The following is a 27,860-nucleotide window of genomic DNA, read 5'->3' on the forward strand; positions in this document are numbered from 1 at the left end:
TCGTCTAAATATATTATGCATGATGTATTTGGCTTATGTTAAGCTGAAAATAATTATAAGAAAATTAAAACTCTAAATAAAATACGAAAGACACTCAAGAATAACAAAATTCCTAATTAGTTATATTGCAAATTAATACATGTATTATAAAACATAAAAAACATTAAGTTCTAAGATTCTAGTGAAATAAAAATAATAACTTACATGCATGAAAAACCTCATATGCCAAGTTCTTATTTAATACCTATAGGATTCATCTAATAATACATATACATATACATATACATATATATATATATATATATTTAAAAATATATATAATTTATGAAATTAAATTTGTAATATTTATTAACATATTTTGACTAAGACTATGGAAATATTGAATCATAATAATAATCTAAATCAATAGCAAATAACAAACAATATATTGACAAGATATTTTCTTTATAAAAAGAATAACATTTCACACCAATGGTAAAGATATTATAAGGTAAGGGATTTATTTTTATATTATTTTGACTACAATCCAAGAAATTAAGCTAAAGGATATTTTGATAAAATTTTCCTTTTATGCAAATTTATGTTATTATATATACAACAACATAAATCAAAATAAAACACTAAACAAAAATTAAGAAAAGTTCATACAAAATGGGTTTCTCCAAAAACATATTGATCGCATTTGTTTTCACCATTTTCTTCGTAGTATCTAATGTTCATTGCTACCCAGGTATTTAATTTCACTTGTTTACTTAAATTTATACTCCTTTATTTATCTAATTATAATTTTTAACATTCCAATGATTCTGATTTTATATAGACTTTGAAGTAAAACAAGACTACAAAAAATGCTACCTTCCGTGTAAACAAATATCCGAAGGATGTGAAAGGTTCTGTGCAGCTAAGAACATTCAGTTGGTTGGCGAATGTATTTCTGATTTATGTTGCTGTAGGTCAAAAAGGCCAAATTAACATTATTAAAGATTATACATATTGTACTAGTGTCAAGAGTGCTAATAAAGATCCAAAACAATTAGCAAACTCAAGTTACTTTGATAAAGAAATCATCTTTCCTTAAAAGAAATAAAAAAAATATTAATTCAACATATAAGATATTTAAATGTAAAATATCAAAATTACTAGTGAAACAAGTCCACATATACTAATGGTGAATTCAAAATTTTTTTGGATAACTAGAATATTTTATTTTATTTTATTTTGATATTTTTTGGCGCATAACCTTTGATTCTCTTTTTAATCGAATAAACACAATTGGCTTTGATATGTTATATTTGTAAAGTATAACAATTTGCGAGTATGGTTTTGATAGTACTCTTGTAGTTGAAACACCATTAATTCGTCCTCGAAGAAACTATATATATTGTCTTTGTACTTTACATCAAAATATTAAATGGAATAGACAAAATATACAGTCAGAATATTTATTTTTAAAAATAGGTTTTTACTAAACCCATAATTATTTAGATGCAACTAAAATATATTTTTTGTACTAATACATCTACCCGTATATCATTTTTTACTGAAATATAATATCAAAAACTGAATGATTTATTTGATTATATAAATGTAGTTCATGTCAATAATTCCATATTTCTTACCTACTTTTTGTTGTATATTTTAAATCTCATATTCCTTATTGAATATGTGTTGATATTAGAAGAGCAAATAAAAATAAAATATATGTTGATATTACAAGAGAAAATAATTTATATCGTCTAAATATATTATGCATGATGTATTTGGCTTATGTTAAGCTGAAAATAATTATAAGAAAATTAAAACTTTAAATAAAATACGAAAGACACTCAAGAATAACAAAATTCCTAATTAGTTATATTGCAAATTAATACATTTATTATAAAACATAAAAAAAAAATTCTAAGATTTTAGTGAAATAAAAATAATAACTTACAAGCATGAAAACCTCATATGCCAAGTTCTTATTTAATACCTATTGGATTCATCTAATAATATATATATATATTTAAAAATATATATACTTTATGAAATTAAATTTGTAATATTTATTAACATATTTTGACTAAGACTAAGGAAATATTCAATCATAATAATAATCTAAATCAATAACAAATAACAAACAATATCTTGACAAGATATTTTCTATATAAAAAAACAATAACATTTCACACCAATGGTAAAGATATTATAAGGTAAGGAATTAATTTTTATATTATTTTGACTACAATCCAAGAAATTAAGCTCAAGGATATTTTGATAAAATTTTCCGTTTATGCAAATTTATGTTATTATATATACAACAACATAAATCAAAATAAAACACTAAACAAAAATTAAGAAAAGTTCATACAAAATGGGTTTCTCCAAAAACATATTGATCGCATTTGTTTTCACCATTTTCTTCGTAGTATCTAATGTTCATTGCTACCCAGGTATTTAATTTCACATGTTTACTTAAATTTATACACCTTTATTTATCTAGTTATAATTTTTAACATTCCAATGATTCTGATTTTATATAGACTTTGAAGTAAAACAAGACTACAAAAAATGCTACCTTCCGTGTAAACAAATATCCGAAGGATGTGAAAGTTTTTGTGCAGCTAAGAACATTCAGTTGGTTGGCGAATGTATTTCTGATTTATGTTGTTGTAGGTCAAAAAGGCCAAATTAACATTATTAAAGATTATACATATTTTACTAGTGTCAAGAGTGCTAATAAAGATCCAAAACAATTAGCAAACTGAAGTTACTTTGATAAAGAAATCATCTTTCCTTAAAAGAAATAAAAAATATTAATTCAACATATAAGATATTTAAATGTAAAATATCAAAATTACTAGTGAAACAAGTCCACATATACTAATGGTGAATTCAAAATTTTTTTGGATAACTAAAATATATTTTTTTTTATTTTGATATTTTTTGGCGCATAACCTTTGATTCTCTTTTTAATCGAATAAACACAATTGGCTTTGATATGTTATATTTGTAAAGTATAACAATTTGCGAGTATGGTTTTGATAGTACTCTTGTAGTTGAAACACCATTAATTCGTCCTCGAAGAAACTATATATATTGTCTTTGTACTTTACATCAAAATATTAAATGGAATAGACAAAATATACAGTCAGAATAGTTATTGTTAAAAATAGGTTTTTACTAAACCCATAATTATTTAGATGCAACTAAAATATATTTTTTGTACTAATAAATTTACCCATGTATCATTTTTCACTGAAAAATAATATCAAAAACTGAATGATTTATTTGACTATATAAATGTAGTTCATGTCAATAATTACATATTTCTTACCTACTTTTTGTTGTATATTTTAAATCTCATATTCATTATAAAATATGTGTTGATATTAGAAGAGCAAATAATAATAAAATATGTGTTGATATTACAAGAGAAAATAATTTATATTGTCTAAATATATTATGCAGGATGTGTTTGGCTTTTGTTAAGCTGAAAATAATTATAAGAAAAGTAAAACTCTAAATAAAATACGAAAGAAACTCAAGAATAACAAAATTCCCAATTAGTTATATTGCAAATTAATGCATTTATTATAAAAATTAATAATTTAAGTTCTTTGATTCTACTGAACTAAAAATAATATCTTACATGACTGAAAAAAACCTCATATTCCAAGTTGTTGTTTAATAACTATTGGATTCCTCTAACTATATATATATATATATTTAAATATTTAATTATGAAATGAAATTTGTAATATTTATTAATATATTCTGACTAAGACTAAGAAAATATTCAATCATAATAATAATAATCTAAATCAATAACAAATAACAAACAGTATCTTCACAAGATTTTTTTTTTTTTGTCAGCAGATATTTTCTATATAAAAAAGAATAACATTTGACATCAATGATAAAGCTATTATAAGGTAATGAGTTTATTTTTTTATTATTTTGACTACAATCCAATAAATTAAGCTCAAGGATATTTTGATAAAATATGTGTTGATATTACAAGAGCAAATAATAATATCTCATCTTCATTATAAAATATGTGTTGATATTACAAGAGCAAATAATAATACCTTTTTTGTGTAGAAGAAAACAATCATAAACATATTTTAGTCTAAATACATTATGCATGATGTATCTGCCTTATGTTAAACATAAAACACTTATAAGAAAATTAAAAAATAGATATAAAATACGAAAGACACTCAAAAATAACAAAATTCCCAATTAGTAATATTTCAAATGAATGCATTTATTATAAAACATTAAAAATTAAAGTTCTAAGATTTTACTGAAATAAAAATAATAACTTACATATGAAAAACCTCATATGCCAAGTTCTTATTAAATAACTATTGGATTCATCTAACGTTAAATATAAAATATATATAATTTATGAAATTAAATATATAATATTTATTAACGTATTTTGACTAAGACTAAGGAAATATTCAATCATAATAACATTCTAAATAATCAATAGACTTTACAAAATCAATAAAAAATAACAAATAGTATATTGGCATAATATTTTATATATAAAAAGAATAACATTTGACACCAATGATAAAATATTATAAAGTAAAGAATTATTTTAATATTATTTTGACTATAATCAAAGAGACTAAACTCAAGGATATATATTTTGATGAAATTTTCCTTTTATGCAAATCTACTTATATATAACAACTAAGGGTTTGCCCGGCGCTACACACCAGTTTTTCTAATATTATTTAATTACTTTGATACATAATGTAGTTTTATAAATTAGAAAATTTTATATATTTTTATTATGTTGTATATATTTTTTCACATAATATCAACAATGAGATATGATAGCAAACATACCTAAAATCTTAAATTCGATAAATTATTGTTAATTAGATCAAATGTCTTCTGCTTTATTTATCGTTTATTTTGCATTATTATTTGAAATAGATAAAAAAAATTTAGTTGTCATTTTTCCAATTTCTATATGGGGTTATGCTATATTTTATGCGGCTGCACTGATTCGGTTAAGACCGAATGCATATCATAAGTACTCCTCATTACAATTGGCATCTAGGCAAGAGCCAGATATATCTCATTTCCGTGTATTTGGGTGTGCAGTTCCGATAGCACCGCCACAAAGAATAAAAATGGGTCCACAAAGGAAATTGGAAATATATGTGGGTTATATGTCACCAAGTATAATAAGTTATTTGGAACCGGTAACTGGTGATATGTTTACGGCACAGTTTGCCGATTACCATTTTAATGAGGATGAATTTCCAGCGTTAGGGGGAGGAATTAGTAGAATTTCTAAAGAGATTACATGGTGTACAACGTCATCGTTACACCTTTATCCCCCTACGAATCAAAGAGAGCTGGAAGTTCAGAAAATTGTGCATTTGCATAAGTTGGCAAACCAGTTACCAGATGCGTTCACAGATACGAGAAAGATGACGAAATCTTATATACCCGCTGAAAATGTTCCATCCAGAGTTGAAATTTCTAAAGAACAAAATGATAGAAATAAAATGAATGAACCTAGGGTTCAGTTAAAGAGGGGGAGACCAGCGGGTTCCAAAGATAAAAAAACCCCGAAAGAAAAAGAGATTGGATGAGCTAATAAGGTTCTAGAAGAACCTGATACTGAAAGATGTCTGAAAAAAAGACATAAATGGAAAGGTTCTAGAAGAACTTGTTACTGAAAAATGTTTGAAAGAAGGCGTAAATAATATGATGCAGATGATGAAAAGGAAATATAAAAGTATGAGATTTCCATCAACTACGCCCGAGATGAAAATTTATGGATCAGAAATAAAAATAAAAGATGTTGATGGAATGTTCTTATTTTCTGTGTCCAAAGAGATCGATCATGAAAATGATGATCCCGATCCAAGGTCCATTTTGGAATGCCAGAAAAGACATGATTGAATTACTCTCCTTGAATAAAAGAAATGTCTTTGGACCTATAGACATAACGCATGTGAATGTAAATCATGTTGGGTATAATTGGGTATTCGTGAGAAAAGTAAATGAAAAGGATGAAGTAACACGATATAAAGCACGATTAGTTGCCCAAGATTTTTCTCAGAGACCGATAATTGATTTTGAGGAAATGTATTCCCCGGTAATGGATGCAATTACATTTAGATTTTTGATGAGCCTAATGGCATCTAAAAATCTTGAAATGCATCTAATGGACGTTGTGATTGCATATTTGTATGGATCGTTGGATAATGATATATATATATATATATATGAAACTCCCTGAGGGATTGAAAATTTCTGAAGCATTGAAAGAAAAATCCAGCGAGATTTGTTCGGTCAAGTTACATCTATCACTTTACGGATTAAAGCAATCCGGACGCGCGCATGTGGTACAATCGCTTAAGTGAATATCTTTTGAGTAAAGGATATATGAATGATGTGATATGTCCATGCATTTTATAAGGAAATCGTCATCTGGCTTTGTAATCATTGTTGTATATGTAGATGACCTGAACATAATTAGTATTCAAAAGGAGGTTGATGATGCTCGAACTCATATGAAAGAGGAGTTCGAAATGAAAGATCTCGGCAAGAAAAAGTTTTATCTTGGGCCCCAGATAGAGTATCTCCGAGAAGCAATATTTGTTCATCAATCAAACTATACGAAAAGATTATTGAAACGGTCTTGTATGGATAAAGCGACTCCTTTGAGTACTCCAATGGTTGGTAGATCTCTCGATGTTGAGAGAGATCCTTTTAGGCCATGTGAAGATAGCGAGAAGATATTAGGTCCTGAAGTACCTTATATGAGTGATATCGGTGGGCTATTATATCTTGCAAATTGTATTAGGCCTGATATTGCCTTTGCTACTAACCTACTAGCAAGATATAGTTCTGCTCTTACTCGCAGGTACTGGGACGGAATACAGCATGTATTATGTTACCTCCATTATACAATTGATTTAGGGTTAATGTATTTTAGAAAGCCCGAGTTTGGTATGGTTGGTTTTGCAAATACAGGATACTTATACGATCCTCATAAAGCTCGATCGCAAACCGGTTATGTTTTTAAAATTGGTGGAACCACGATCTCTTGGCGGTCCCAGAAACAAACTCTAGTTGTGACATCTTTGAATCATGCAGAAACTATTGCGCTTCACGAAGCATGTCGAGAATGTGTGTGGTTCTGGTCAATGAGTCACCACGTACAACCACAAGCGAAATAGTCAACGAGAAAGAGCCGATGAAAATATTTGAAGACAATTCGACATGTGTCGCTCAACTTAAAGAAGACTATATCAAGAGCGACAAAACAAATCACATCCCTCCAAGATTTTTCTCATACATACGAGAACTCGAGAAAAATAAAGAAGTGGACATTGAGTATGTACGTTCATACGACAATCCAGCTGACTTGTTTACAAAAGCTCTTCCGACTACAACATTCCAAAAATATATCTATGGTATCGGAATGCGACATTTGCGTGACCTGTGACAAGAAAGCTATGTCTACTATTCTCATAGGAAGATTACATTACAGTACTCTTTTTTCCTTTGTCATAGTTTTTATCCTACTGGATTTTTTCATAATTAGGTTTTTAACGAGACTGTAAGTAATTCATGATGGATAATCAAGGGAAAGTGTTAAAAGATAAAGATCAAAATAGATAATTATCCATTAAAGAGATAATGTTTGTCTTAATGTTTTGTCATTTTGTGGGAAGTAAACGATGTTCTAATAGTATAAATACTAGAAATTATTTTACCAAGAGTCACATTTCATCTTTTTATTACAGTGTGGGTCACTTTTCACTACTGGGACATTTTTCTTTAAGTTTTCTTAGACCATCATTAATCCTAGTATCTTAGCTGGGGTTCTTAACTTCGGCTAAGAGACGGTTCTTAGTTTTTCTTAGATTTTAACTTAAAAAAATTAAAAACCATCTCTTAAATAAGAGATATAAGAACCGTCTCTTAGCTGAAAAGTGTAATACAAAAAAAAAACAAAACAAAAAAGTGTCAAATCATAAGTTAAGAACCCCGACTAAGAGATCCGAGTTAATCATGCCCTTAGAGCAGCATCAACGGGAACGCTTAAGTGGGGGGAGCTTAAAAAAATTACTATAATAGTGGGTGGGTCCCACATAAAAACTAAACATCGTCGCCTCTGCGTTCTATTTAAGCACCGTGTTTTTTTGGTGCTTCCACTGTTTCGCAGGCCCACTAACACGTGACGACCCACGATTGGTTCATTTTCAATTTTTCTTTTTTAAATCAGACAAAAAGCTTTAAAAAGAAAATTAAGCACCCCCATTTGGGGTGTAGGGTTAATGATGCTCTTAGTTTCCCAACTCCTCTAGTTACGTCTTTAAACCAAACACCTAACTAAACTTGTAGTATCTAAGAGCAGCTCCATCGGGAGTTTATTAGAGGGGTTCTATACCAAAAAAATAAAAAATTTAAATGAAAAATGTAATAAAGCGACAGAACCGGTCCTATATTCGGTGATTGTAGAAGCCGTAATAACCCCATACGTGGCAATATGAGATTGGCTAGAGGAAAGTTTACCCTTTCTCTTCTCTTTCGCAATCGATCTGTCTCTCTCTTTTCTTCGCTGACCCCAAGATTTGCACCAGAGACTGTTCTTCGCGACTTGGAGCGATACAGCTGCGTTTGGTAGATCGATCATGGCACGATGCGTACGATGAGAACAAGGGAACGGCAACAGATGAAGCTTGTGGTGGAAGAAAGAGGATATTGATGATGATGATGATCGTGGATGAAAGTGGGATCAGCAGGTACAACTGTGATGAAACGAGGATGCTCGCGTTGTGATATTGCCCAGTTTCCCCTGAAATGAAGAGGAACATGTCCCAACTCTAACAAGGGAGCTGGCGCTGTATAACCCGGCTTGAATCCCTGAATAAAAAACACACATGTCTATATAATTTTATACAATCAATGTTTCAAGAAGAAGATGTTGAGAAGAGAAGGAGAAGGGACCTACCTTGGCAAGATAACGAGAGCATGTATCATTCTACATAATATGATCGTAGAAATTGGCAAGATAATGAGATCATGTATCAAACCGAAGTTCCCATGTGAATTTCACGTATTCGACGATATGCCTTCAAATCTCGGCAATATGATGAGCATTCGGAATCGAATTCGTGATAAAACAATACATCAACAATTGAAAGCTGATTTGGTTGAGCATATTTGGCAAAAATTTAGAACAAATCAAAATTTCGACTAATCGGCTTTTCTCGTTTATGATTTGTATTTGTATTTTCATATGTTTTATGTAATTTTTATCAAAAATTTTATGTATGCTTTTATTTTAAATCATTCTAATTAAAACAAAAAAAAATTTTAAAAAATTTAAGAACCCCTATGGGGTTCTCCCATTGGAGGAAGCAAAAATTAATTCCAATAACCAAAGTTCTTAACTTATCAAGTCACCTTAAAACCAATTAATTTAATCATTAGAACCCATTAGGGGTTCTAATGGATGGAGTTGGTCTAATACTCCTGTCTAGTTAAATGCTATAGCGTTTGAACTCTTTCCTCTCTCGTATTACTGTCTGATTAAATGCTAGAATTTGAACTCTCCCCTCTCTCCTCTCTAGTATTTTCGTATTTTGATGATGGAAAAAGTGTAACAAATGAGAGAAATAATTTGATTTGCAGAAGGGGGAGTAAGGAAGAAAATGAGATGTGCTCATGCCAAAATCGAGAAGGTGGATACCGTCATAGCTCGTAATTCAAGCAGCCGCCGCCGTATCTCTGTTTTCCGATGCACGTAGTCCAATAGGAAAATCTCAGTGTTGTTCCATCGGTGGGTTACTTTTCCCGAGAAAAGTCGTTCTGTTGTTTTCCCCTAATCTATAGATGCTAATAGATATCAAAGTTTCCAACTTTCTGTTCAGCTTTGATAATTTAGCTGATAATATCTATGTTGATTTAAAAGGTTATTGCTTTGCATTTAGCTTTATGCTGTAATCCTGTGAATTTAATCAAGAAGCTTACATCTCGAATTCATATTCAGACAGTGAAAATATTGGTAGATTCAATATTTGTATACCTTGTTGTTTTTTTTTGAAACACTTTGTATACCTTGTTATCTTCTAGTTATTTATATGATTTGTGTTAAACTCCTTGAATTTCAGAATAATTTTTGTTTGCGTTTCAACGAAAACTGGCCAAAGCTTTTAATCTGAAAATCGTTAATTAGCTCCTCCTAGCAAGGTATGTCATGTTTCAAAGTGTTCCTCTTTGACTTTACCTAAACTTATGTCTCCACAAATTCTTGTTCTTTCATGTTCTTCTTCTCTTTAACAGATATAAACTTGTCTTGTCTTGATTTGATGCCACTTGTTAATTTTTGTGTTTTGCTTTTGCTTTTATGTATGTAAACATGATAACATGCAATTGAACGTTTCGAGGATGAAAATTCTCTAGCACAAGATGGAGGCAGTGGTAAGGGTGGCTTATTGGCCGAATGATAGAAAGAATTCACTAGCTTGTTTTAGTTTCATGTATTTTGTAGAGTAATCGTAGATGACACCAAGGCAAAATGCAATGTTATCTACATGTACACAATAAACTAATGGGCTGTTGTCATTTTACCACCATAGAAATGTATGTACATAAAAACTTTGAGTTGCAAGTATCTGAATTTTTGGTAGATTCTCATAGAGTAGAAATATCGTTGGTATATATATAGACTTTATATAGTCGACCAAAAACACAGCCATATGTTACATACTTCCTATTGTACATGTGTACGCCATATTTTTATACATACAATCTCTGTTTAGTAATTCTCTATGTATAGTAGATTTAGCCAACACAAATTTAACCAATGATAATGTCATATATCTACCAGCTTTTTTGTTTTTAACTAGTTAACCAAAAAGAATCACAACATTCGAGTAATCCAACAAAATTCACATGATGTACAATAAACTACTATCCATGTGTACACCTTTTCTGTGCATTGTTTTATGCTATCTACATGTACACCTATGTTCGCGTACAATTATATTTATGTACATGTATTCCATTTTGAAAGGATGTTCTACAACATGCTAAAAATGAACATGTAACCCAAAGGAACAACAATCTGAGGAACATAACACAAAACTCAATTTCGTTTGGATCCACCGAGTCAAGATGATCTAAACACACAAAAAGTCTGAGACTTTAAGTGATATGTCTGACGTTAACCAGAAGCATTTTCTTGTCCAACCTCACAGCCGCGTAAACCTCAGAAGACTCTCGATCGAAGAAATCAGTGGTGCATACACTAACCTTATCCTTCTCGATGTTAACAAACATAGCAGAGACGTAACAAAATCAGTGATGCATTAAAAAAGGTAACCATTAAAAAATAAAATAATAATAATGTGTAGTTGGTAAAGCAACAGAGCAAACTCAAAAAGATGAATTATTTTTCGGTTCCAACAACATGAATAACTTTTGGTATGGGGTCCACCACTAAAACTATTCAAAATCACAATTGTAACTAGGGGTGGCGTTTGGGTTCGGATCGGATATTTTGGATTTTTGGATATTTCGATATAGAGGTGTAGAATCCGTTCGGGTATTTTTGAATTTTGGGTCGGGTTTGGGTATTTTTAGTTTGGATTCGGTTATTTCGGATCGGATTCGGATATTTAGATATTGAAAAAATATATTAAATTTTTCATTTCTCAAATTTCTTGTATTTAAAAATATAACTTTCAATTAACTAATTTTTTTATTTTTAATTGATTGAATGATTGATAGATTTAGACATAACATTTTAAAACTAAAAATACATTAATTTGGTTATTGTTTTTAAATTTTGGATGTAACTTTTTGTTAGCTTTTGAAATAAAAAGTTTGACATACATTTTAAGTGAGTTACAAATCATTTTCTCCGTAATTGTATGTATATGATATGAACTTAAAGTATGTGTAGTATCAATATAAATATTTTATATAAGATGAGAGATGTAAACTAGAAATATAAGATTTAAAGATATTTTAATAAAATTTTCCTTTTATGCAAATTTATGTTAATATAGAATACTAAACACAAATTAAGAAAATTCTATACAAAATGGATATCTCCGAAAACATATCGACAGGCAGCAGCATAATAAGAGACTACAAGTACAACTACACTCAATGGTAAACCCCACACAATCGACGGTCCTCAGTGAATATAACAAAAGCTGCTTTGAGACTTTAACCAAGTATATTTATCTGCTCCAATCCTTTAGCTTCCTTCCTTCCTTTAGCTTCCTTTCTCACTGCTGTGTTTCCTGACAAAATCAAGGTGAAGCTCGTCTTCTAGTTCTGTGTTCTGCATTTTATTTCAATGGCTTGTGAATGGTTCTTTTTTCTTTTGTCGTGGCTCTTATCAGCAGAAACTCTAACTAAATAGCGTAAAGACAGACACATAGAGTTCTACTTTTATATGTACACAACATCTAATTTTTTTCACGCTGTGGCTTATGTATCCTGATCTGTAGACTGTATGTGTATAAGAATCAGTGAGATCGGACTTAAAAATGTCTTAACTTATTTTTTGGTTGATTTGTAATATGACATGTTTCAGATCATGGTGTCGTACGGTGGCTTGGCGGTGACAATGGTGGTGGTCGTGGTTACAGTGCAGTTGTTGGGTTGCAACTTTGCAGAAGGGTATCCGGAAGAAGAACTTGTGGTGAGGCTTCCTGGTCAACCAAAAGTCTTATTTAGACAGTATGCAGGTTATGTCGAGGTTGACTCCAAAACAGGCCGTAGCCTCTTCTACTATTTTGTTGAAGCAGCCACACAACCTGAGACCAAACCCTTAACCCTTTGGCTTAATGGAGGTTTGTATGTCATTGTTTCTTCTAGCTTTGGTTTTTGTCCTGTATGTAACTTTTTGGCTATATATGTATAATATGGTTAAGAAGATGTTAATAAAAACTTAACTTTGCTTTTTTTCTGACATTTTGAGTATCAAAAGGGTGTGAGTTATGGAAATTGAGGTTGGTCTTGCAGGTCCAGGTTGTTCATCAGTTGGTGGAGGAGCTTTCACTGAGTTGGGTCCATTTTACCCAACAGGAGATGGCCGTGGCCTCCGCATTAACCCCATGTCTTGGAACAAAGGTTTTATAATAAAATTAGAAGAGAACTAGGATTTGATTCTACCTATACATCTGATACTTTCTTATATAATGTGTAGCCTCGAACCTGCTTTTTGTGGAGTCTCCGGCAGGAGTTGGTTGGTCGTACTCCAACACAAGCTCTGATTACAACACCGGGGACGAAACTACTGGTAAAGAAAACTTAAAATACCATTATCAGGTTATATTAGAATATTTACAAGACTAGTTCTTATTTCGACACGTTTTGTATATGAACAGCAAAAGATATGCTTGTGTTCTTGATGAGATGGTTCAGCAAGTTCCCAGAATTGAAAGCTCGTGACTTCTTTCTCACTGGGGAAAGCTACGCAGGTGTGTTTGATACATCATGTTGCTGTTTTTGATGTCATATCAGAAATATAACTTTATTAGTTAGTGTCTTCTGTTGATACAACGCACTCTCGCAGGACATTACATACCTCAACTGGCTGATGCTATACTCAGCTATAATAGACAGTCAAGTGGGTTCAAGATCAATGTCAAAGGAATTGCAGTAAGCAAAAATAATCTTCTTCTTTTTCTGGATGTTCAACTCTTTTTTTTAGCTCTTATTTTTTTTCTTAAATATCTGATGATCAGATTGGGAATCCACTTCTAAAGCTGAACACAGACACTTCGGCTGTTTACGAGTACTTATGGTCGCATGGCATTATTTCGGATGAACTTAGACTAGAAATCATCAGTCAGTGTGATTTTAACAATATACCAAACGTAAGCAACGCGTGCATCAAGGCAGCCACTGAAGCTGGCGTCGTTTCTCAGTTTATCGACGTGGATGATGTTCTCCGAGACTTATGCTACCCATCCATTGTCCAGCAAGAGCTGAGGCTCAAGAAAATGGTCCCTCTCTTTTCTTTTTCTTTTTTTAACCAACAAAATATTTGTTCTTCATCTGTCTAGGTGTAAACTTTTTAGAAATTGGTGTTTCAGGCTACACACATGAGCATAGGGGTGGATGTTTGTATGACTTACGAAAGAAAGTTCTATTTCAATCTCCCAGAGGTCCAACACGCTCTTCACGCCAACCGCACTCGTCTGCCTTACGAATGGTCTATGTGCAGCACGTAATTAAACACCTTTCCTATCCTCTTTCATTTTTTAGTTACATTAATTAATGGAAAAGACTTTTTATAACTGATTGGTACTGGCTTTTCGCTAATTTCCCTATGTCACAGCCTGGTAAATTACCATGGCATCGACTCGAACATCAGCATGCTTCCGCTTCTAAAGAGAATTATACAGAACAAAACTCCTGTTTGGATTTTCAGGTAAGAACTCTCTATTTTAAATATCCCCTTTTTATAACTTCTTTTTGCAGCTCTAAACACACCAGCTTTGTTGAAATTGCAGTGGCGATCAAGATTCTATAGTTCCATTTCTTGGTACTAGAACCAATATACGAGAACTTGCTCATGATCTTAACTTCAGTACCACACTTCCCTATGGACATTGGTTCCACAAAGACCAGGTAAGTTCTCTACTAACACTGAAAGTCAGCAGAAGCCAATTTTCCCTACTGATTGCAAACTTGTGGTCTTGTGACTAAAAGGTTGGCGGCTGGGTCACTGAGTATGGAAAGCTATTGACGTTTGCAACAGTGAGAGGAGCGGCTCATATGGTGCCCTATGCGCAGCCCGCAAGAGCTCTCCATATGTTCAGTTGCTTTGTGCGTGGACGAAGATTGCCCAACAACACACATTACCCTCATGATGAATGAGAGAGAGGAGATTGTCTCTTTATTGTTAACAACCTATATAAAGACAATGGCATGGCGTAGTTATCATTGTAATAAGTTACTATTGAGAAGTGTTACTTTTCTAGAGTAAGAGATATTGGATTCCAATTTGGGATTTCATAGACTTAAGGGCAACATTATTGGTGTCCTTAATTTTTGGATCCTTAGATTAGTTTAATCTTATTTTGATGTTAAGGACAAAAGTTAGGGACAATCCAAAATAATAGGATTATTGGTAGGACTTTTTGGAGTATCTTAGCAAAGTAATAAGATTATTATAATTAGTAATGACATATAAAAGATAAATTTAGAATAAAACATATAATACAAAACGACTGATTACATGAGAAAATTAAAAAAGTGAAAAAAAAGGACAGAGAACAGAGAAGAGCACATACCTCGTCTATATTCGATTCGGCGGAGAAGTCTTCGATTACACGACTGATCGGTGTCGCCGTCGAAAAAGAGAGAGAGGAGTCGAGATCGCCGTCGGAATAGAGAGAAAGGAGTCGAGACCAAAATTATTCGAAACAGATCTTCGTGTTTCCTCTACCCCTTTCGGTTTTCCAATCAAACTGTGCCACGAGCTCAATAAGGACGAGCTCGGACGTTCCTTGATTAACCCACGTCTCTCTTCTTTTCTTTTATTTTTTATTTATTTTTCGGCCCATTTCGCCTAAGGACGGCCTGCTGGGACGCCGATAATGTTGGCCTAAGAACCCATTTTGAATAGTTCTGTTGTTGGCTCTGTTCCCATGTCTCTAAAACTGTAGTCAATTATTTCTTGTTGGTCTCTCATCCCAGTGTCGCTATTGCATTGAGTTGATTTCATAGTCTTATGGAGAAAACTGATTATTGCAATGACTATGAGAGTCCTCAAAGTCCTTATAGATAATTTGTGTTTCTGGAACAATTCCATGGCGTAGAGGGTTCTCAGTGGGGTTTCAGATGAGCTATACGTCCTGTTACTCCCCGTCTCTTCGAACCATACATTTACTAAAGCATACTAGATCAATAAAACAGAGAACATAATGAACCAATACATTTACTCTTTTGGATCAATGAGCACATCATATTGAGAAAAACATTAAGAGTATTTACAGTGAAAAAGAGAGAAAACTTTTCCTAATCTTTCTATATGATTTTTGGTTATGTCAAAAGTCACTGTCTAAGTAAAACTGTGGAAACTCTTAATGGTACTTTACAGACTCTCTTTGAAGCTAAAACGAAGAGCCCTCAGAACACAGCAGGAGCAAATATCCCTTTGGAATGGTCCGTTCCTCTCCACCTCCATATTCAAGCGATGAATGTCACAAAGAAGCAGCCACTGATATCATTTATCTTCATCACTTGAAGATGAAACAGAGCATACCGTTGAGTCAAGCTGTGGTGAATGTGGGAGCATTTTGAGCCATAAAATACACATGTGAGCGAGTTGCTCAAACAATCCGAGGCTCTTAAGCTGAGATTTAAAGACACTGATATTTTGCTGATGTCTTTAATCAGCCTGAAGCGGCTCTAAAGAACCCCATGTTTTCCCAATCTTCAGCTTCACATGTAGGGGGACTGATAATACATAACAGAATCAATAGTCAACATATAATATTTATAAACATGACACAGAAAAGGAGCATGGTATATGAAGAACATACCGAGAAGTGAAACCGCATTTTCCATGCTGGATTGTAGCAACATTGCAGCTTCTTTTGCGTAAGAAGGATCAACTTCCAGCACGAGCTCATCATGTACCTGCATAATGAATGTGCAACTTTAATGAGCTATACAGACAATATGAACAAACATTAACTTGCAGGCAGAAGTAACAACTAAAGAAAGAAAACTCAAACAATAAAAAGAGGTGGGCAACTCTCACCTGTAGAAGAATTCGGCATCGTCCCTTCAACATGTGAAACCTAGCCTCAGTTGAAGAACTAGATGCTGAAGTATTAACATCCTCAGAAATAGCTGAATATATGTTTATCATCGCAATCTTGATTATATCAGCAGCAGATCCCTAAGTAAAACCATAACCAAGTAAAAAAATTATGGTCTAATTAAACGTCACATCATAACATAAAAGTGTCAGGGAAAAAGCAAAGGAAGAGAAACAAAGGTCAGACCTGGCACACGGAGTTTACAGCTTGCCTTTGAGCCTTAGATTTCTCTTTGGCATTCCCAAATTTGATTTTTGACAAGAACCGCCTTCTTCCCTTGAGAGTCTGAATGTATCTGCATATCAAAAATGTTCTTGGATTTGTAATTATAGTTCACAAAGAAGCAATCCAATTAATAATAAAGCTGATCGTGGACCAGCCAGTAAAACACAGCCAAAGAAATAAAACAATTAATCAAAATCTAAGTGTAATATCTCAGTAATTTTTAGTATAAGAAGCATTAATGAAGATAAGTGTAACATGCTCACCCTTTTTCCTGGCAAAAGGAAACTGTTTCGTTAAGCCAAGACGTGACTGCAGGGAAAGAACTTTTAAAGCTTCTAATTTTCTCCTTGGCTTCATCTGAGCTGCACTCAAGCTGTTCAGCAAGCGTGTTGGCACCCATTCCATAAAGAATTCCATAAATCAATCTTTTGGTTTGATCTCTATCATGTGAACCAACAGAATCCTCGGTCTTTCCAGTCCATTTTGCAGCAATCATCGTAAAGACATCACCTTCTGGCTGACTGAGCTGCGCAACCAAAGAGGAATCTCTAGAAAAATGTGCCATAAGTCGCAACTCTATCTGTGAATAATCTGCCGTCAAGAGTAACCAATTCTCCTGTGGTGAAAAGATATCATTATCGAGTCTTCATAAATGCTTGAAGACCAAAGACAATAAACTTTTAGAAACAAGGAAATTTACTTGAGTAGGAACAAAGAAATCACGTGCATTGATTTTGTAGCGATCTTCCTTTCCACTTTTATCCAATATAAACTCTACTTCGTGCTCAACAGACTGCAGAAAAGCAACATGCTGTTTAATTTGTGGATACATGATACAACGAGAAAGGAAAATAAAAGAATCATACTTGGAGATTAGGTTCCTCTATGGAAAGCCTTCCAGTTGCTGTGGATGTTTGAAGCCAGTGGCCATGCAGAGTGTACCTTTGCGTGCTTAAGCGTAGTTTAGCAAGCGAACAAATTGATCCAAGTGTACTATTTAAGAGTTTTGCCAAAGTGCGGTGCTCTTTGATAACTGGGACAACAGGATGTTCATTCCTGAGACAAAGTCGTAATCCCAAGTTCGATCAGACCAAAATAGAATCACATAAACTAGAGGAAATCTTATTCTTAATATCATAACCACATACTCTTTGTAAAGAAAAGAAAATAGCACTTTGGAATACCTTAATAGATCCAAGCAATGTTTATCAGTACTTGGATGGAGTTTCCCTTTATTGTGGTTTTCAGGTATGGGCAACTTCAGCTGTCGAAACAGCACATTTGAAATATCAGCTGGGCTGTGCAATGAAAATGTCATGCCAGCTAATTCAAATGCTTTCTTCTCAAGGGACCGCAGTTTATCCCGCAATAAATTCCTTGCCTTAAGACATCCCTCTATATCAACGCCTATACCCCATAGCTCCATGTCTGCAAGGACATTGACCTGAAACACAGAATGAACGCATTATGATGCCGGAAAAAACAACTAATCAGCAGATGGCTGCTTGAACAAATAGTTTCACATAAATATTTGACTTTGAGCATGACATGCTGGATGCTGGTGCAGTTAAGATAAACTCAAAAACAATTTAAAGGGGATATACCAGAGGCATTTCAGTGGTTGTCAGTGCTTCGATAAGTTCTTCTGAAACAAGGATCTTCCAAAGAGCTGAACAAAGGGCTCGCGTTTGAGCAACCCGTCTGCAGCAGCCATTGTGGGCAACCCTTCGGATCTGATTCCTCCACCTGCCACTGCGATTTGCAGCTTCAGCTGCCTCTGGGGACAGTCTTTTCTTTACCTCCTATAACAGTTTTACAAAATTTTAATGAGCAAATACACTAAACAGGTATGAGCAAAATCTGTGTGTGATGATAGATAGTTATACTATGGTGTTTTTCTGGTTCAACACCATCATCAGGACATATATGATATACAAATCATTCATTCTGCTAATAGTCAATCTGGAATTACCTTATCTATGTTTGGATTTGAGTGTCTTTCCTCATCTGGCCAAAGAATCCATGACACGATGCCCATGTCAATGGTGTGGCTTATGCGAAGTGGAAGCATCACCAACCAAGATCCATCCACCAACTCATGGTCCCTGACCACTTCTGCAATATTCAGGCGAGCGCATCTTTGGATTGAAATGGCAGGACTCTTGAGAACTTGAATCTGGTTTTTCAAGTTCCAAGTGAACTTTCTCTTTTCTTCATTCCCCATTATTTTACTGATTCTGTTCCACCTAGCTTTAATAACATCAAGCATGTTTTGGGTACCCAAAACCTCTTTCTTGTCAATAACTGCATCCTTGAAAAGCTTTTCTTTTTCTTCACATTCCATATTGGGAAGATCCTTGTTAAGATTGACATAGTATACAGGAGAGCTATTCCAGCAGATCGCAATTCCATGTATCTCATAAGAGATGCGAGAATTCAAATTTTGTAGCTTACTATAGTGGATATCAAAGAAAAATTCCTCAGCAGATTCCCAGAGCTTCAGGAAAGAGTCAAATCCGCCACTAATATTTCCTGCAGTTAGTGGACCCTTTTCACCTGCATTATCCTTATTGCTAAGAGGAATATGGGCACTCCTGGTCAATTGCTGCTCAGCATTATCCTCATTTTTGATCTCTCTGTCATCACTAGAAAGAAAACTAACAGCATTAGGTCCATCAGTGCCAACTGTAGTTCCTATCGGTTGGATTTCAGGAAGAGGATCGGCCAAGTTAACTTCTGATGAAACCCCTAAGGCAGTACCTGCTACGTCCCTTGGCTTTTCTCTGTGATTATCCGTGTCAAAGTTCCCACGTTCCATGTGCCCCTCCATGCTTGATCGTCCTGGAATATGTTGTGGTCCATTAGGACCAACAGAGCCTCCAGAGATATCTCTCTCAATAGTTACTTGTCCATTGGGACTCCTAGCAGGAGGCAACGGCAAGGGATTTGAAAGGTCATGAACATCCAAACCAAGCGACTTAAATGCAGAGAATGCAGCAGCCCTCGCCTCTTCTGCTTTCTCAAGAACAATTTTGCGCGCCCCATTCTTGATTTTCTTGGCTAATCCCAAGTGTATCCTTCTCTGTCCAGTACCTTGTACACCATATCAACTCGAGCACATTAGATGGAAGTGGATACAATATTCTTTCCAACAAACGGCCAACTTATCATTCCTATTATAAGCTGGAGAGACCTCAATGAGGCAACAAAAACATAAAAAATAAACTGTCTAGGAAAACTGATTACCTTCTTCAGCCCACGCTGAAGATTCAAAGAGAGCTTTGACAATTTCAGGGATGGATGCTTCAGCTATCGCCTGACATGTACGCAAGCCAGCTTTGTACAACGCTCTAGCTCTTGAACCCTATTTATTCAACACCATAAACCATCTTTGTCAATAGCACTCCTTATATCCTAGCTATAAGTTCCTGGAAGTTGCAAGTACCTTTATATATGGAATGCTAGTAAGTTCAACAATTTCAGCTCGGACACCAAATGAAACACGGTTCTGGAGTTTGGCAACTAAGCCTTCTAGATCATGCCATCCAAGCCTTTCACAGAACACCGAAACCATGGAAGAAAACCTTCCAGCGTTCTCCTGTAGCGCTTGAACCATACCTCTAGCCACTTTATAGGCTTCACAAACCTCAGACACAGAAGCTTCCTGCATTTCATAGTTAAAAATGATCTATTAGAGGAGTCAATCATCACCTGCAACGGGTTTAGCAAATATTTTTTAAGAAAATACAAGAAGCAAAAAAAGCAGTAGGGGAGCCACCTGAACTAATTTTGACAAGATGAGAGCAACAAAAAATCGTTTGCACACTCGAAGCATCTCTTCATCTGAAAGCATCTTACTGCTAGTTGAACCATGCCGATTGTTATATTCTCCACGCAATTTTTTGTTCACATCTTGTGGTTTCTTTAGAGTGCGCACTGTTGCACCATGTGCCATGCGCATCAGAAAAGGTTCGACCACTCCAACTCTATTGCCAACAGACTGAAATTGTATGATCAAGTAACAGATCAGCTTACAAGATTTTCTGGAATTGTGTGCCCAAATAACTAGACCTAGAGCTTTTCAAAAAGTACTGCAGAAAACTTGGAAGGTTTCCACTACAGAAGTAAATGAAGAATAGAATGCCTAACTATTGTGCAAAACATTAAAATTTCAATAAGAAGAATGACATTAAACTAGAGAAGTCAAATTAGAGGAAGAAGTTATCTGAACATACTTCTTGTTTTCAGCACATTAATGCCGCATATTAGTAGAGGGTACAATATTACCTGTTCTAAAGGAGACAGTTCCATAAACCGTTCATAATACAGCTCCCAGTTTGGTTCAACACCAACATTAATTGGTGTGATTAAGTAGACCAAATGCAAATCAGAAGCCATAACTAGTCCGTCACGTGCTCTTAGAAGATCATCCAGCACAATCTGCAGCAAACCATTACATACACGTCAAGCATGCTCACTTAACCCTATGAAAAATGCATTTTCAGTTATAGAAAGATTAAATTACAAGTGACTCCTCTGGGCAGAGTGAACTGCCAAAAGCTCCACGTCCAAGGGGTGTTGTAGTGTATAACTTCGTCTCTTCATTCCACTCAAGAAATTTTCTGTGGCACAGCCACCGAAGGGAATCCTGAGCTGATTTGACCACATCTTGAAAAGGCTTTGTAGAATTCAGAAGAGTACACCTAACATAGCGATGTATATCTTTGGCAGTCTGAACAATTCCACCTGCCACAACTTCTAATATTGCATGAGTCATTCCATTCTTGTCCTCAGATAAACAAGACTCCAAAGGTGGGCAGCTCTCATTTAGAAGTGCCATTATTCTCTTGAGTTCTCCTGGTTTGCATATCAACACCTGGAAAGAAATGTAAATTTAGATCAAGAATCAAAAGCCTAGACCATTAACCACTCCAAAGAAGAAGAAAAAATGCCTGTGAATTTCACTATGAGGAACTGAAACATGAATTATAACATCATTATTTCTAAAGAAATTAAAGGCATACACTTTCTCCTTTTGTATCAATGCCAGTCCGCCCAGCTCGACCAGCCATTTGCTTGTACCTTGTTCCATCAAGAAAATCACGGCCAATCATTGGTTGCCGAAAAATGACTCTCCTTGCAGGCAGGTTAACCCCCGCCGCCAGTGTGGATGTAGCTGTTAAGACACGTACAAGACCTTTACGGTAACAGGTCTCAACTATCTCTCGTTCTTCTACCTGTAGTTCAAATATAATAATTATATGTCCTCATAAATAATTATTATGACTTTTGCGTAAAATTCACCATCTCACAAAAGATTACAATCTAGCAAAAAACATATCTAGAATAGATTGTGTATACATACCGTAAGACCAGCATGGTGGTAGGCAACCCCAGAGGGAAGAGTTTCTTCTAGTACAGGATCTACTCCAGATGGAGACCTTCGCAGGGCATCAATCGCAGACTGAATATCCATAAACTCACTATGTTCACCATCAACGTCTATGGGCACTCTTTTAATGAGCTTTGAAATGTGTCTAGCAGTTGATTCACATCCTTTTCGACTCGAGCAAAATATCAGCACTGAGTTGCCCTCTTGAACAACCTGGATTGTGATAATACATCTGAGTTTTCCTTCTTGAACCAAGTTCAGTACATAAAAAAATGCAAGTACTTAGGACCTTAACTCCCAAAAGATATTACCTCGTTACAAAGCTCAATGATATGGTCTGGGTCTTTTCCTCCCATATCAGCAGCTTTGGGTATAGTCCTCACAACTTCCATCTTCTTATTATAAATGGTGTTACCAACTTTGATATACTCCTCTAGCGGAACTGGTCGAAACTCTGTCTGATATAAAGCTGCCTTTCAACATGTAAAGCCACAATAAGTTTTTTGATTAAGAAGGCCACAATAATTTTACGGAGTTTCAAAAGAAGTGAGTACAATAGCTCCGGAAAGTAACAAATACAGAAAAATTATCATCACCCATATAAGAAATCTGGAGATATACAGGTCTTCATTTTACAGAAAACGTAACGTTTATTTGACAATCACGAAGAGTATTTCTGCGCAAAATATCATATTCTTATAATTCTCAGAAGCATGCAGGTTTATCTATGAATACACCTATACGCCTAAAGATAATTGTCATGCAACTAGATGAGAGCCAAAAAAATAATACATAGATCAAATAGTGATTCTGTTTGTCTTACTTGAAGCCAGTCAGCAACTGCTCCGACATTCGGCATTGTAGCACTCATACCCACAATTTGTAGGCCATGAGCAGGATCAGTCTTGCCACTGCTATTCCCTGAACTCTCACCACTACTAGACTCTGAACTGCCTTCACCGGCAGCATAACGAAGTTTAGTCAGCATAAGTTCCAACAGATAACCCCTATGTTGGTCACCCACCTGTATAAACCATGAGCACAATAGGTTCCTTTTAATGCATTCATTATTGTATGCAAAGATAAAGTACCAAGAAAATAAAAGTGTCAAAAAGTTATAAGCTTGTCCGAGATCCATATAGACGAGATATGTGAAAACCATACCATGTGTAATTCATCTATAACAATTATCCCAAGTTCAGACAAACGACCCTCTTCAAGCAAGCGATTTATCAAAGAGTTTGCCTTCTCAATCGTGCAGACAGCCACAGAAGTGCCTTTAGGAAGTGTTCCACCACCCTGATTTCCAAAGTAACTACGAACTTGCTTACCAAGTGGTTCAAGAAGGAGCTCAAGGTGTTCCGCCTGCATCCAATTGTTATACGGCTAAATTAACAGCAAGTAATGTTATACAATGTGTAGGATGCTTGGAGAGAATAATAAAAGAAACCTTCTCAGCGCAAATGGATACATAAGGTAGCACAAGCAATGCCATTTTTCCTGTTGTTATGACCCGGCGCAGCATCAAGACTTCTGCAACAAAACTTTTACCAGCACTGCACAAACAGCATGATTTTGAAATTGAGCATAAATTCTTTTCAGATAGAAGCCTGCTGGCGAGTTAATAACACTACTATCATGATCCGGCGGAAATGTATGAATGAAGCAAACTTTTAATAGGCAGATTCATAGAAAACCATGAAGATACCTTGTGGAAGCACAATATACCAGATTCCTTTTCTCCAAAACACCATCTACTTGAAGGCACTCAACCTATAAAATTAAACTTCGATTTGTATTCAGCTAGGGAAAGGACGTCAGAAGCAATAGCATACACACAATGACACAAACAGGTATAACAAACAGAATAAGAAGTTCTTCCAGATGTTATACCGACCAGAGAAGCTATAGTTGTGTATCAGAAGAACAGATGTAGAACGACATCACTCTTTAATAAGCGGCAGATATTTAAGAAAGTATAAATACAAAACCGAAGGATAGAGCAGATTAACTTTGGATGGCATAAACTAGTTGCAGGTTCTCAACTGAACTTAAACTTTCTAAACTGCAATAGAGAAGCAAATGCACATGTATCTATCTATAGGAGACGAACAATGAAAATGTTTCTCAGCTGTGTACTTAAATATAGTTGACAAATAACGACATACGCATCAACGAACAGTTATGTACCTGCCATGGATAGAGTTTAGATATTCCCTTCTTATTGTATACGCTGCAAACTTCTGAGGGAAGCCAGGTGCTCAGACTTAAACCATCTTTGTTATGATGAGAGCTTGAAGGAGTATAGCTTTCTTCAGATTCACTAGAATCAGCTGGTTTCCTCATGTTGCTTATCATAGAAACAGATCTTACACTATGATTGTCCTGGCACACTAAAACTTGCTTTCCTTCAGGTTCTGGATACTTCCTGCCTATCAAATGTTTATTTGCCTGAGCATTACTGGCAATATCAAGAGTTCCACGTCCTTTATTTTCAACAAGAACAGATTCAGAGACCGTAATGTTTCCTCGAGTAATGTTATTTTGATCCAATGAAGCACATTGCTCTCGGGTACCTCCATTTGTTTTTTTATCTTGAAACAAAAGTTCCAGATTCTTGACAGGAAGCGGAGATACTTCTCTATTAAAATCTCTCCCATGCTTCTCCCCGACCTTTGAATAACCAATGGCATCTTTATCCTTGACTCTGCTTTCGTCTAAGCCTAAAGTTTTCTTTAAGTTTTCACTGCAATTATCTGCTTTTTCGCTATTCTGACCTCCATCTTTAGCTTCTACGGAACCAGAGTTTTCAGTTGGCATTGACAAACCATCAGCAAATAGAATTGCTTCATTCCAGAAAGAATCTCCAGGTGAGAACATTATGCTACCGCTTCCTGACTTAGGGGTTCCAACAGGACGTGACTTGACGACTGATCCAGGCGTGTGGCATTCAGTGAGATGAGTCGATGATTCAGGTGCCTTAGTACACTTCCTCAAGCCCATTGAGATTTCAGCAGATTGATTGCTTGGAATCTGTGAATATATTAGACCAGAGGCGTCAAAAAATTGAACGTGAATCAGTTTAGCAGGAAGATAAGTAACCATAACTGTTGACTCCATTTTTACCTTCTGCATAGGTTCTGAAACAGATGTATCTCTCTTGTCACTGATTGATTCAGGCTTACTACCGAGAGGATGTGCAAGTTCATCCAGTGATGGTATATTTTGGGAATCACAACGCATCTTGTGAGAAACTTGCATATCTTGAGCAAGTAGTGATGAACTGCTTGGACGCTTCCGTTCATTTGCATTCTGATGTGGAGGTGGGCCAACAACAGACCGCACTTCACTACATAAACCAAACAAGCAAAGTTTACAAATTCCTCTAAATCTCAGAACATAAATGGATGTTCACCAATCAACTCCTTGATGATAATTGAAAGAAGAGTCAAATCGAGAAAATGAAGGCATATTACCTACAATACAAGGACAAGAAACCAGTGGCAAAGTCTCTTAGATCTGAATTATCTTTCTGGTTGGCACAAAGCAAACCATCTGTTGCAACCGTAGCAACACCTTCTTTATCCAAGACTTGAGATCCGCTCTGTTGGTTCAAACATCCTTTAGAAGTTCCAGCGCTGGCAGGTTTAGGCAGGCGCTCCAAATCCAGTTTTTTCGTAAACGCTTCCTGCCTTGCCTGCAACACACTGTTGGTAGTGTTCTTGTCATCTTCCAGGGAAGATGCTTTCAAGTAACTGTCCAAAGTTCCTTTATCTCCAGGAGACCTTTCTCCAGTCACCTTCACATGTTTCTCGTTCCTCCCAGACTTCAAATTTGGTGACGGGTGTTTCCTCTTCTTCGAAACATAAAACTAGGGAGAAAGTAGAAAGTAGAAACATACTTTAGCTTCAATATCACAAAAACTCCCTAGCTATAACTATCTTCACTGTTCATAAAAGCATCCAAAATCAATTCTTTTTAACCTAATTGGGGGACCCGTAACAAAGTTTTTAACTTTATTCATAGACAACCAAAAAAATATATCAAAGTATGGGATTCAATCAAAATGTGGCATCAATTCAAGTAATGGGTCTTCTCAATGAATCAGATACTCAACAAAAGTTGATGCCTTTGCATCGAGTAAGATGTTGCAGCAGCAAGCCTAGAAACAAAGAAGAGGAAGAAGAAGTAGAAGATCGACATGCGTCTCCAAGAGAAACGGACCTGGTCAATCCGCGACCTTGAGGAATCTGAATCCATGGGGGCGGAGGAGGAGGAAGAAGAGTAACCACCGGAGAAGAAAACCCTAGACGGCGATTTCAGCGTCGAAGGAGTGAGGAGAATCCGTGCGTTTGAATTTTGATTTCCTCCCTTCTATACACAGTCAGAGAGGTCTCTCTCTCTCTCTATTATATATTCAAACTTACAATTTTGAACCATAAAGTTTTTGCCTTTTTGGTATACAAATATTTGAGTTTTTTTTTCAAAAACTGTTGTGCCGTTGGCACTCCATGACAAAGAGCAACCTTATCAATATTATTAAAACTGAAAGGTTTTTTTTGAGGTCCCGTTGAAGTTTTGAAATATTTACAGATCTCTGCCACTGATATCTTTTTAGTCTATGCTTTTAATTAAATGTTTTTATTTTTTTTTTGTAAATCACAGTTATTATCCTCTATTTAAAAGATTTATAGTTTATTTAAACCATGATTATTCAACCATATAATACAAACAGAATTTGATATTGCAAGAACCGACAGGAAAATAACAATTACGAAGCAAATATGGAAATAAAACCTAGAAAGAGATCGTAGCATCCTCTTCGCCACCATACTGTTCTTCACCACTTCATCATCTTGACATCTTCCTTCTTCACCAGTTCATCATCAACGTTTATACCTGTAATGTTTGAAATTTAGTACTCATGTAAAGCACAATAGTCTACAACTAATTCACGTAGCAAAATGTACACCAAAAACAAAAACAATAGAAAAATGCAATAATTATTCATTTCAAGTTACACAGTATTAATTTGCTATGATTTTATCAGATTTGTTTATTTTATAAAATTCACATAATATAAATTCTGAGATTAACAACTATGAAACAAACTCGCTAAAGCTTATTTGCAAATCTTTTTCAAATGCAATTATTTTGCAAAATTTTTAATATATAATTAAGTATAAACTACCCTGTATAATCGCAACACATTGTGATATTCTATCTAATAAACTGGTATAATATCGCAACTATATTGTTATATCTTATCTAAATTGAACAACTTTAATCATCCAAAAACATAAAGAATAGATTGTTGTAACTTATAAGATATCGAATAATATATATACCTAGAATATTCCTAAATTAAAACGATTTAGTTGGTTTGCTATCCTAATAATTTACATGCGATAAGAAGT

The 27,860-nt window shown here is 34.6% G+C and overlaps 2 protein-coding genes and 2 long non-coding RNA genes across 4 annotated transcripts; 3 read left to right on the plus strand and 1 right to left on the minus strand.

Moving 5' to 3' along the window:
* Positions 1–2,249: 2,249 nt before the first annotated feature.
* Positions 2,250–2,808, plus strand: LOC125577404. The gene is made up of 2 exons (XR_007315836.1): positions 2,250–2,432; positions 2,523–2,808. It is a non-coding gene; the product is annotated as an uncharacterized LOC125577404 (long non-coding RNA).
* Positions 2,809–9,027: 6,219 nt separating this feature from the next.
* On the plus strand, positions 9,028–10,662 carry LOC125577405. The gene is made up of 2 exons (XR_007315837.1): positions 9,028–9,811; positions 10,143–10,662. It is a non-coding gene; the product is annotated as an uncharacterized LOC125577405 (long non-coding RNA).
* A 1,446-nt stretch (positions 10,663–12,108) lies between these two features.
* On the plus strand, positions 12,109–15,690 carry LOC106361127 (serine carboxypeptidase-like 42). Its single transcript, XM_048738887.1, has 12 exons — positions 12,109–12,298; positions 12,581–12,839; positions 13,012–13,119; positions 13,196–13,288; positions 13,377–13,469; positions 13,565–13,650; positions 13,737–13,997; positions 14,088–14,221; positions 14,333–14,425; positions 14,508–14,625; positions 14,707–15,022; positions 15,610–15,690. The coding sequence occupies exons 2-11, from the start codon at positions 12,584–12,586 to the stop codon at positions 14,872–14,874; spliced, it is 1,410 nt and encodes a 469-aa protein (XP_048594844.1). The 5' UTR covers positions 12,109–12,298; positions 12,581–12,583; the 3' UTR covers positions 14,875–15,022; positions 15,610–15,690.
* Positions 15,691–15,943: 253 nt separating this feature from the next.
* Positions 15,944–26,883, minus strand: LOC106361128 (helicase and polymerase-containing protein TEBICHI). The gene is made up of 26 exons (XM_013800831.3): positions 26,668–26,883; positions 25,920–26,314; positions 25,570–25,792; positions 24,634–25,476; positions 24,152–24,216; positions 23,894–23,999; positions 23,608–23,808; positions 23,267–23,467; positions 22,755–22,916; positions 22,417–22,656; positions 22,076–22,288; positions 21,577–21,927; positions 21,339–21,491; positions 20,830–21,051; positions 20,497–20,715; positions 20,298–20,415; positions 19,024–20,144; positions 18,656–18,853; positions 18,236–18,495; positions 17,918–18,107; positions 17,752–17,844; positions 17,315–17,667; positions 17,013–17,121; positions 16,766–16,906; positions 16,545–16,641; positions 15,944–16,458 (listed from the first exon to the last, which is right to left on the minus strand). The coding sequence occupies exons 1-26, from the start codon at positions 26,701–26,703 to the stop codon at positions 16,391–16,393; spliced, it is 6,378 nt and encodes a 2,125-aa protein (XP_013656285.2). The 5' UTR covers positions 26,704–26,883; the 3' UTR covers positions 15,944–16,390.
* Positions 26,884–27,860: the final 977 nt, after the last annotated feature.

Source organism: Brassica napus, chromosome A8 (assembly GCF_020379485.1).
Source record: "Brassica napus cultivar Da-Ae chromosome A8, Da-Ae, whole genome shotgun sequence".
NCBI lineage: Eukaryota > Viridiplantae > Streptophyta > Magnoliopsida > Brassicales > Brassicaceae > Brassica > Brassica napus.